Source organism: Ictalurus punctatus, chromosome 17 (genome assembly GCF_001660625.3).
Source record: "Ictalurus punctatus breed USDA103 chromosome 17, Coco_2.0, whole genome shotgun sequence".
In the NCBI taxonomy this organism is placed as follows: Eukaryota; Metazoa; Chordata; class Actinopteri; order Siluriformes; family Ictaluridae; genus Ictalurus; species Ictalurus punctatus.
The window spans coordinates 23,921,070-23,933,394 of record NC_030432.2 but is presented as its reverse complement, the minus strand read 5'-3'; the positions used below and the strand labels follow the sequence as shown (position 1 = coordinate 23,933,394).

Sequence of the window (12,325 nt, the reverse complement as noted above, 5' to 3'; positions counted from 1 at the left end):
CTCCCCGCGACCCTGTATAGGATAGCGGTACAGGAAATGGATGGATGGATACACGGTATGGTAAAAACGTATGTGGACACCTGACCATCACAGCCATATCGTAGCCAAACTGCCAGCATGGATTTTTTTCTTTGTACGCCGTAGCATGATTTCCCATCATGGAACTAAGAGGCCCAAACATGTTCCAGTATGTCAGTGCCCCTGTGCTCATAGCGAGCTCCAGGAAGACACGGTTCGCCAAAATTGTGGAAAGGTGGAAGAACTCGACTGTCTTGCACAGAGCCCTGACCTCAACCCCACTGAACACCTTTTGGGATGAACTGGAACACCGACTGCACCCCAGACCTCCTCAGTGCCTGATCTCACTAATGCTCTAATGGCCACAGCCATGTCCCAAAATCTAGTGCAAAGCCTTCCCAGGTGTCCAGATACGTGTCATATAGTGCTGTTCTCTAGAATGAAGCTCTCCTGCTGTATTAGAGGAGATGTGTCGGTGTTATCTGAACTGTTCTGATGGTGTTTATGATGTTCAGGACCTGCAGCAGGTGATGGTGTCCGGGCCGAACCTGAACGAGACGAGTATCGTGTCGGGGGGATACGGAGGCTCAACCGAGGGCATCATCCCCACCGGCTCCATCAAAGGTGCGTGTCGGTTAACTCTGTCTCATCAGATGTCTTTTAGTCTCATTTTACACTTTGCTCCAGACCTCCGAAGTCTTTCATGTTTTGTATTATTATTATTTTTTGCTGAAATGCTTTTAGGCCCAGCTATACTTTACAATGAGGAGTATTTTGAGCGGAGATGCGGAAACGCCCCCAAGCCAGGTGTCGTTATGCACCTTGTCTATAAACTTCTTTTCATATCTTTCCTCTTCCAGCACTTTCTCTCACTTCCTACCAGCGAAGTGCATGCGGGAGAAGATTTTTATGATTTTTTTTAACTTACCTTAGAAAGTTATTGCTCTTTGTCTGCAGGCTGAGGACACAAGAAAAGGAGCTGCATGCTAGTTTAAGAAGGAAAGACTAACACCGGTGTATTTTATTGCTCTTTGTATGCAACAGTCGTGTCCAAAGGTTTTGCACAACATCGCACCAGACCTTCAGTCTGACATATCAGTCAGAATGAAGAGTTTCATTTCAGCCTGTCCTTGCTTCCTTCCTTGCTCGGAGCTTGAACTCGCTTGGATTTAATGCTCCGTTCATTCCTTTCTTAGTTCAGAATTAAGCAGCCCTCATCTTACCAGAAGAAGGACGGCGCGTCATATTATTCGTGCTACGCTGGCTGCCCGTTCAGTTCTACATTCACTCCAAAGTCCTGCTCATGATGTTTAAACCTTAGCTCAAGCGTACCTTGCTGATCTCCTGAAGCAGTACAGCCCACTGCCAACACCTCACACCTCCAGGGTCGGGGGTTCGATTCCCACCGTGGTCCTGTGTGTGTGGAGTTCGCATGTTCTCCCCGTGCTGCAGGGGTTTCCTCCGGGTACTCCGGTTTCCTCCCCCAGTCCAAACACATGCATGGTAGGCTGATTGGCGTGTCTAAAGTGTCCATAGTGTATGAACGGGTGTGTGAGTGTGTGTGTGATTGTGCCCTGCGATGGACTGGCACCCTGTCCAGGGTGTACCCCGCCTCGTACCCCATGCTCCCTGGGATAGACTCCAGGTTCCCCGTGACCCTGAAAAGGATACGCGGTATAGAAGATGGATGGATGGATGGATGGATTAGAGAAGGTATTGAATTGTTTGGCACGTTGTACACTAATATGATCGCATGAGGCTCACTCGGACTGTTAGACCTTACAGTACGTACGCTCTCTCTGAAAAACCGTATCGCATATGCCACGGATGAACACCACAGCATTGTGGAGAGAATGTGCTTCTTTTCAGCGTGCTGGACCTGCGCCTATTGACATCATTCTCTCTCTGTCCTTCCAACACCGATTGTTCCCGTCAGCCGCCGACTCCTCGAGCTCGATCCGTCTTCAAAACGAACAAAGCATTCTTTCACACTGTCGATATTAATCACGTCATCGTCTTGAGACGTATTCTGTTTTGGATTTATTTTTGAGTTTGGGGGTTAACGCTCGTTGCCATCGATCTCACTGCATGCCTAACGTCTAATCCCTCTGACTGGAGAAATGAATCGTTCTCTACAATCTCACCTTTTTATTCTTCATTCGTGTCCACTCATTTCAGAACGTCGCTCCAAATCTAGGGACTTTCCACCTAGTCATTCAGCTGCCGCTCGGATATCATGCCAACCGGATCGTTACCCAGGTATCCCAGCGGGTCCTCCCGACATTCACACCATTTTCCATCTGTTCGTATTGTTTTGTCATTGTCAGAGTGAACTCTTGGTAACATTTTGGTCAAATTTAGCAGGGTGGTGATCTCTACGTTCAAGCGGTCGAATTTCCTCTCATTTCCTCTAGCTCCCAGCATGCACCACAGTCACAGTAATCCAAGCATGATGTCGGAGGAGGCCACGCGCGGGATCGCAGTGGAGAAATTTGACAGTGTGAAGAAATGGAGCATCAATACGTATAAGGTAGGCACCCTTCTATGATCACGATCCAACATTATTTCCTAAAGTATGTATTCACGTGGCTGGGAAAGCTTCCGAAAACCTTGCTACTTAAATACGACTTCCTCGCACAAAACCGAAAGAAAGTGCTCTGAAATTTGAAGCTACTGTACATTAGAGGATGTTGAAGTATCATGATTTTGGTCTTTGGTGAAAAATGCGTCGAATGTTTCCCTCCTGCGGAACGAACAGCGAAGAAGTTGTCATTAAACATTAGAAACCTTTGACAATAAGTACGGTGAAAGACCTGAAAAGGGACGAAAGCTCCAAGCGGCTTCGCAGCGCGGCGGGGAAACGTACAAACGATGCAAATAATATGTAAACGATTCTTCGGTTAGTAAAACCGCCGCATGATCCACGTGATCTCTCGAATCACTGTGCAAGCGTATCGGCATCTCTCTCGCTCTCTCTACTTTGAATTCTTCGCTCCTCCAGTGCACGAAGCAGATGTTCTCGGAGCGGTTTGGTCGTGGCTCGCGGACCGTGGACCTGGAGCTCGAGGCTCAGATCGACGTGCTGCGTGAAACCAAGCAGAAATACGAACACATCCTGAGACTGGCGCAGGCACTCACCACTCACTTCTACAATGTAGTGCAGACGCAGCAGGCGCTGGGGGACACGTTCGCGGACCTGAGCCAGAAATCTCCAGAACTGCAGGTAGCTCCGACGCAGTGCGCTGTTGACTAGTAGGAGATATGAGCTTGGAGAGATTGTTCTATATTCTACTGATGAACTTAAGCCTAGACGCCTCGATTTACTGCTGCTGGAACTTTTTGATGCTTGATTAAGTGTTGCAGTGCTACAGGTAAACTCCTAGTCTCTTTTTGTAGTTCTGATGATATTTGTGCAGATATGACGACTTCTTGATGAAGCTTAAGTCTGTGGTTGCTTTGTTTACAGCAGGTTAGTGCTGGCCCACGAGCCACAGTATGCAGTAAAAGTATCAATGATACCCTTTTTAAGCAAAGTGGGCGGGGTCAGTGTTGGGTGACACATGCATATGATTTACTCTCATCAATCAGAAGGCTGATATGATAGATAGATAGATAGATAGATAGATAGACAGACAGACAGAGATAGACAGACAGACAGACAGATAGATAGATCGCTAGAGGAACAGATAGATTGATAGACAGATAGATAGACAGGAGACAGACAGACAGATAGATAGAAAGACAGAGATAGATAGATAGATAGACAGACAGATAGACAGATGGCTAGATAGATAGACAGACAGATAGATAGATAGACAGATAGACAGACAGCTGGCTAGATAGATAGACAGATACAGATAGATAGACAGATGGATAGATAGACAGACAGATAGATAGATCGCTAGAGGAACAGATAGATTGATAGATAGATAGATAGATAGAAAGACTGACAGACATAGATAGACAGATAGATAGACAGACAGACAGAGAGATAGATAGATTGATAGATAGATAGATAGACTGACAGATAGACAGATGGATAGATAGATCGATAGAGGAACAGATAGATAGATAGACTGACAGACATAGACAGACAGACAGACAGATAGATAGATAGATAGACAGACGGATAGATAGACAGACAGACAGACAGATAGACAGACAGATAGACAGATAGTCAGATAGACAGACAGATAGATAGACAGACAGATAGATAGATAGACAGATGGACAGATAGATAGACAGATAGATAGACAGACAGACAGATGGACAGACAGACAGATGGACAGACAGATGGACAGACAGATAGATAGACAGATAGACAGACAGACAGACAGACAGATAGCTAGATAGACAGACAGATAGATAGATGGACAGATAGATAGATAGACAGACAGACAGATGGACAGACAGATAGATAGATAGATAGACAGACAGACAGACAGACAGATAGCTAGATAGACAGACAGATAGATAGATGGACAGATAGATAGACAGACGGACAGATAGATAGATAGACAGATAGACAGATGGATAGATAGACAGATAGATAGATAGATAGATAGACAGATAGATAGACAGATAGATAGATAGTCAGATAGATAGATGGATAGATAGTCAGATAGACAGACAGACAGACAGATAGCTAGATAGACAGACAGATAGATAGATGGACAGATAGATAGACAGATAGATAGATAGTCAGATAGATAGATGGATAGATAGTCAGATAGACAGACAGACAGACAGATAGCTAGATAGACAGACAGATAGATAGATGGACAGATAGATAGATAGATAGACAGATAGATAGATAGACAGATAGACAGACGGATAGATAGACAGATAGATAGATAGACAGATAGATAGACAGATAGTCAGATAGATAGATAGATAGATAGTCAGATAGATAGATAGATAGATAGTCAGATAGATAGATAGATAGTCAGATAGATAGATAGATAGATAGATAGATAGATAGATAGATAGATGGACAGATAGATAGATAGATAGATGGAGTACTCTAGTGATCCCTGAAGGAAATATTTGAAATATGTATAATTGAGCTGAGAAATGTTCACCTATTATCTTTTTTGGAAAAAAACAGACTGATGTGGTTCACTTGTAGCACAGCGTATATGTGTTCACCGCTTCACTAAAGAAGTGCGCTTGTCTTTAATTGAGACAATAGAGACTTATTTACAGCGCCATTACGGTCTGAGCTCGGATGATGAAGCGCGTAAATACAGAGATTTAGGAATTTGATGGAACACTTGTTTATTTTTGTACACATCTAATTATGACTAGACTGACTAAGAAAGACATTTTTTTAAAAATCTTTTTTAAAAGTATTTAAAAACTGTTGTGTGTGTGTATATGTATGCAGAGTTTACGCACATGCTTATTTCTTCATGAACGCTGTAGCAGGAACTCAAGTGCAGCAGACAGTTAAACCTGGGTTAAACACGGCACTGCTCTCCGTCACTGGGGTGGTACTGTTACACGGTCCTATGTTTAATAAGTACTGTGACCTGTGTGTTTTTCCTTTACTCTGAAAACTAAATGGAGATGCAGGAGTGCTCCTATAAATCGTTCCTTTATTATTCATTGAAATATAAATATTTATATATAAATATAAACTATTTTAAATTGTATACTGTATTCAGATGAACGATTACAAAATGAAAGAAAAAGTTCACAAAATGTGTATCCTTAAGCGTACCACCCGAATGACAGGGCAAGACACATTTTAGGAATTTATCCCCCCCCCCCCCCCACCCCCCCAGGAGTGAATCAGCTGGTGCTGTGCACTGTATATTTTATTTTTATTTTTAATTTTTTTGCTGGATGTTTAATATTGAGTCATATAAACTTTTTAAATACACCGATCAGCCATAACATTAAAACCACTGACAGGTCGCGTGTGAACGGTATCGATCTCGTTACGGCGACGCCTGTCAAGGCGTGGGATATATTTATTAGGCAGCACGTGAACGGTCAGTGCTCGAAGTTGACGTGTTGGAAGCAGGAAAAATGGGCAAGCGTAAGGATCTGAACGACTTTGATAAGGGTCAAATTACGATGGCTGGACGACTGGGTCAGAGCGTCTCCAAAACGGCAGGTCTTGTGGGGTGTTCCCGGTATGCAGCGGTTAGTCCCTACCAAAAGTGGTCCAAGAAGGACAACCGGTGAACCGGAGACAGGGTCACGAGCGTCCAAGGCTCACTGATATGCATGGGGAGCGAAGGCCAGCCCGGTTAGCCTGTTCAAAAGTATGCGTATATGAGCATCAGAACTGGACCATGGAGCAGTGGAAGGAGTTTTCTTTTACATCATGTAGATGGTCGGGTACGTGTGCGTCTCTTACCTGGGGAAGAGATGGCGCCAGGATGCATTATGGGAAGAAGTGAAGCCGGCGGAGGAAGTGTGATGTTCTGCTGGGAAACCTTGGGTTCTAGCATTCAAGTGGATGTCAACGGTATTCCGTACTGGCCGTGGCCCCTTTCAGTAGCACAGTGCGCCCTGACACACTGCAAATAGTTCAGGAATGGTTTGAAGAACGCCTCCAAATTCCTCCAAAGAGGCCTCCAAATTCCCCAGATCTCAATCCAATTGAACATCTGTTCTGGACAAACAAATCCGATCCATGAAGGCCCCAGCTCGCAACTTACAGGACTTAAAGGATCTACTGCTAACGCCTTGGTACCAGACACCACAGCACACCTTCAGAGGTCTCGTAGAGTCCATGCCTCGACGGCTCAGAGCTGTTTCGCCGGCACACGGGGGACTTACACAATATCAGGCAGGTGGCTTTAATGTTATGGCTGCTCGGTGTATTTTGCACCTTAATCTCTGGTTAGTCGGTCCCGTGGTGTATTACTGAATATACTGTACATAAACGCCACAGAGGGCCACAGCTGCATAATAATTAAACGCATTGCAACGTTCCTCAGGACGAGTTCGGCTACAACGCGGAGACACAAAAGCTGCTGTGTAAGAACGGGGAGACGCTACTGGGCGCAATTAACTTCTTTGTGTCGAGCATCAACACACTGGTCAATAAAACCATGGAGGACACACTTATGACCATCAAGATGTATGAGAACGCAAGGTACCACGGCTTGAATCTAAATACTCTGGAAAGCACAAAGCAATGAGTATGTATCATGGTTTATGGAAGATGATTCTGATATTTAATTTCCCCTATAGCACAGACTACATTTAAATCACTACATATTTTATAGAATGTTTTTGATGCCTATAAAACAGCATTCAGGAGACCTCAGTTATTATAGACCTTTTTTCTTTTTCTTTTTTTTTTTTGTCCATTTCAAGTTGCCTGTTTCCTTAGTTGCTCCAGTCTTTGCTCCAGGCCTGATCGTAATCCCTCTGTCAGGCTTGGAAAAATATCTGACAATAAAAAAAGTCATTAAAAGAAAGTCTTACTGATACTAAAGATCAGATTTAAGAAATCCACTTTACTGTCCTCTCATTTAACTGCCTACTACGTAAATGCTGAATGCTCTGGCAGACACGAAGCTTAAACGGGTTGAATATAATCCAGTTTTTGGGACTGGTTTAAATGCATCTTGTGTATTAATGAAAATGCCTGAAGCTTTGTGTGTGTGCGTGTGTGTGTGTGTGTGTTTAGGTTGGAATACGATGCCTATAGGACAGACCTGGAGGAGCTGAGTGCTGGCCCGCGCGATGCCGCTGCTATGATGCGGATCGAATTCGCCCAGCAGGAGTACCAGATCCACAGAGACAAGTACGAGAGGCTACGGAGTGACGTCACCATCAAGCTCAAATTCCTGGAGGAAAATAAGGTACATTTCCTTTAACTACCGCAGTGAATCAAGATGCACTGGTGTATCGTCACCACTCATCTGAGGAGCTTTTAGGATTAAACCACAAGTCCAGTTTCCTTGACTTCCTTGTACCATCCGTATTCTGTATTTAGTACATTCTTTTAAACCAGCGCTTTGGAAACCCCCCCACCACCCCCACCACCCCCCCGCTATATACGTCAATTAACTTTGATGATGCTGATGGCTGTACATCAGGAATAAAACACCCGGGGGTGTGCCGTTATAGAGAAATAATCGACGACCCGAAGTGTTTTATTCCTCTCGTACCACAGCAATTTGTCAACGATTCCAACGTTTTAACCCGATTTAAAGAATGAAATGTCGTATGTTTTTATCCATTTACAGTTACATTTAATGTTGTTGAACATCCTTTCAAACAGATTGCAGAGCATCGTTTTCACTTTTTTGACAGATTAAAAAAAAAAAAAAAAAAAAAAGTCCTTCAGAATATAGTCTGTCGCACAATTTAATATTTAATATTAACATATAGTAATTGATATAATAGGTATTAATATTAATAATTATTAGTCATTATTATAAATATGTTGTTGTTATACTATAAATGATAAAAAAATAAAATATATTATATTGTAAATCAAAAATATGATGATAATCATTTATTCATATTCATAGATATTACTATTTAATATTACGTTTAAGATTTTAAAAAAGTATCCTTGAAAAGATTGTCACACAATTTAATATTCGTATTAATATTTATTACTTGATATAATAATTATTATAAATACATTATAAATTATACGAAATTAAATGTATTACGTTATACATAAAAAATTATACTACTTATTAATTAATATGAATCATTATTCATATACATATTCATATTTATTACTGTTCGTATTTAATATTCAGTTTAAGATTTTAAAAGTGTCCTTCGAAATATAGTCACACAATTTAATATTACCAGTGAGACTATTTGTTATTGACCGTGGCCTCGTTTTGACCCCGGTGACCTGCAGGTAAAGGTGATGCACAAGCAGCTCCTCCTCTTCCACAACGCCATCTCGGCCTACTTCGCTGGCAACCAGCAGCAGCTTGAACAGACTCTCAGGCAATTCAACGTGAAGCTGAAGCGGCCCGGCTCGGACAGACCGTCATGGCTGGAGGAACAGTAACAAACCATGAGACACGGTTAATCTCAGCCTCTAGAGACTCGGACAGGCTGGAGGATGGAGTGATGTACAGATGTGCTGGCAGATGTCGTGCGTCTGAACGGATGACGGGATTTAATGTTGTCGTATTTATTTAAAGGGAGATTTTTTTTATTATGACGAATGAGAAAGGAGAGATGCCTCCCATGCCGTTTGTCTTTGTATTGAATTTATTTTGTCATGCCAAGTCAAGTGGAACATATGTGCATTTTTGGTTATATATATATGACAGACCTTCGAGGGCGGTGATTGGAATGACTTTTATTGTAGCGTGGGCCGTATTCCGCATTGTATCCACAGGAGTGAGAATTTACTACCGATATTGTGCACATCTGTATTCAGACACCAGATGTAACTGCAGACCTCAGCGCTATGCAGATGTTCTGCACGATAATGGGTAAAAGCTGTCTTGACAGTTTGATGTAACTAAAAGTTGTCACGCTGGAATATGTTTTGGGCTTTAATTACGCTCAAAAAAAACCCCTCAAAGCTTGAGTTTTAACTGCATAAATATAACGCTGTTAATTAATTAAGCGAAAATGAAATAATTAAGAAAAGAAATAAAATATAAACGACACGATGTGCTGGATCAAGTGCTGTTTTATAAGTTGCTGAACAATGAGGGTTAAAATAAACCAAATTTGCAGTGATTCATGTGAATACCCCAGCATGTCAGGGTCAGAGCGCAGGGTCAGCCATGATACAGCGCCCCCTGGAGCAGAGAGGGTTAAGGGCCTTGCTCAAGGGCCCAACAGTGGCAGCGTAGCAGTGCTGGAGCTTGAACCCCCGACCTTCCGATCACTAACCCAGCGCCTTAACCGCCAAATCTGAACGGAGAGCCCAGAAAATCAACTTAATCGTTACCTGTGTAAACAAAGCCTGAATACATGCAAATTCCCCTCCATAAATATCGATGTAACTTTTGGACTTCGTCAGACACAACCCTGAATACGGCCCAGTGACGGGTAATCGTGTGTGTGTGCACAGGAAGTATTCTCTGGTACGGTGCATTGGAATTGAGGCATGCTGTGGATAACTGTTTACAGTACATGTTCTAAAAAAAAAAAAAAAAAAAAAAAAGGTCCATTAATGTATATTCTGGTGTAAATTACAGTGTAAAGTCCCACATATCAAATTAAAAACAGTTTGAAAGCACGGCCTCGTCTCTTAAGTTTCCCGACCGTCCGTCGTTTCGTTTCGTGTGCAAAAAGTTTGCATCCCCCATGGTTTTTGCATGGGAAGGAGGTAGAATATACCACTGTCTTAGAGTTTACGCATAAATTCCAACCGAGTTCCAAGCGATAATTGTGAAATGCGAGTGTATCCTGCACCAAGACATCAATCCGAAACAAACAGCAAAGTCAACTGAAAATGGCACTCATGAAGATACTTTGGCATACATGCTGTCCATATGTTCTATACAAACGTTTTCGCTCAACTGTAAATCCTCCAGTTTAAATGATATGAGTGATTCTAAAAGGTACAAATTCGCTTGTCACTGATAAGTTGCTAACACTAAAGTCTGCTTTTTTCATCCCAACATAGGTGAGCTAATTTCTGTAAGACACAACAGGTCAAAGGTCAGTGGTTCCCATTCTTCACGATTGGAGTGTTGACCCTTTCACATGCTATACTAAGAGGAAAATCGGGGATTTGGTTAGGTGTTGTAGCCAAAAATGACTCCACCGCATGGCTCTTATAACAAAAAGTAAGGTAACTAGCATGGCTAGCTAATGGAAGCTTGTAAGTGAGATAAATTCCCAACAGGTTGTATCACATTAGGTAAGTAGATTTGACAAACACAGAAATGGTTGTTGATCAAAATTACAATCCCAATTACGAAAAAGTTGGGACAGTATGAAAAATACAACAAAAAAAAAAACAACATCAAAAAGAGTCATTTGAAAATTCAATTCACCCTGTACTACATTCAGAACGCATGATCAACACCTTTGATGTTTTACTTTGTGAATTAGATTTATTTTTGAAAATATACACTCATTTCAAATCTGATGACTGCAACACACTCCAAAAAAATTGGGACAGTCGACTGTTTAGCGCTGTGTAACATCAGCTGTTTCTTTAAATAACACTTATTAAGCGTTCGGACGCTGAGTGAAGACTCCAGTTGGTGAAGTTTAGCAAGCAGAAGTTTCGCATCACCTTCTTATTTCAATTTCTCACATCGCTATTAATCCTAAATTGCCCCTGTCCCAACTTTTTTTGAAACATGTTGCATGCATCAGTTTCAACATAAATGTTTATCTTCAAAGAACTATGCAGTTGATTAGGTAAAACAATCAGATACCTCGTCTTCATACGTTGTTTTTGTTTTAATTCAAGTCACTGTACATTTACACGTCACTCCTCTTTGTTTATATTAGCATTTTCCACACTGTCCCCACTTTTTCGGAATTGGGGTTATAGGATAATTACTGACATTTGAAATAATAACCATATGCTAGATATCACAATATATTGCATAAGCTATTATATAGTTTGCAGCATAGTTCATCACTTACAGATTGCCGTAGAACCATTACAGTCTTTTTTGTAAATCAAATGCTCAACCAGCAGATGTCAGCAGTTTGATAGCTGACATGGTCTCAGTGATTATGGTGTCTTGATTAGTAACATTGCTATTTATCCATGCTGCAAGTACAAATTGCCCTTGTGTCATGCATAATTAACCAAAAACGGACATTATTGGCATAAGGCAATTAACTAGGTAGCAAAGTGACATTGGGCTAACAACAGCCATTCCACTGGACCAACATTGGAGCACCAGAGCAAACAGATGTTAGCCACCTTTAAATCTACCTCCCATGTTTATCAAATGTGAACCATTGGGAATGTTGGGTTGACTTTGTGGGAGAACAGTGGTTTAGTGGTTAGCTTAGTGGTTAGCATGTTTGCCTTGTACCCCTGGGGTTGGGGGGGTCGAATCTCTCCTCCATCCTGTACAGATGGCGCTTGCTTCAGGGGTTTCCTACAGTTTCCTCTACCAAGTCCAAAGACGTATGTTTTAGGCTGATTGGCATTCCCAAATTGTTTGTAGTGTGTGAATGCATAGATTGTGCCCTGCGATGGGTCCATCAAAGTCAGGGGTTTTCTTTTCCTCAAAGGTAAGATAGTTAACTAATATTAACTACAGTTAATATGGTTATGAAAACACCTTAAAATGAGAGCAGAAAAAAAAAATCATCATGAAGTGCTTCGAGCGGCTAGTCGTGAAACACATAAAAAAATAAAATAATAAAAAAAAAC

The 12,325-nt window shown here is 41.8% G+C and overlaps 1 protein-coding gene across 7 annotated transcripts in view; it reads left to right on the top strand.

Moving 5' to 3' along the window:
* arfip2a (ADP-ribosylation factor interacting protein 2a) overlaps positions 1–10,805 on the top strand; it is a 20,541-nt gene extending 9,736 nt beyond the window's left edge. For 2 of the 7 annotated variants that reach the window (XM_017491727.3, XM_017491725.3), the window contains 8 exons: positions 534–642; positions 763–825; positions 2,197–2,277; positions 2,433–2,548; positions 3,020–3,241; positions 6,972–7,129; positions 7,670–7,844; positions 8,867–10,684. In XM_017491727.3, the coding sequence (XP_017347216.1) occupies positions 534–642; positions 763–825; positions 2,197–2,277; positions 2,433–2,548; positions 3,020–3,241; positions 6,972–7,129; positions 7,670–7,844; positions 8,867–9,022 (1,080 nt within the window). In that variant the 3' untranslated portion in view covers positions 9,023–10,684. Of the gene's footprint in view, positions 1–533; positions 643–762; positions 826–2,196; positions 2,278–2,432; positions 2,549–3,019; positions 3,242–6,971; positions 7,130–7,669; positions 7,845–8,866 lie in introns of all 7 variants that reach the window. The other 5 variants (XM_047161377.2, XM_017491729.3, XM_017491730.3 and 2 more) reach the window with 3 other exon arrangements.
* The last annotated feature ends 1,520 nt before the right edge of the window (positions 10,806–12,325 follow it).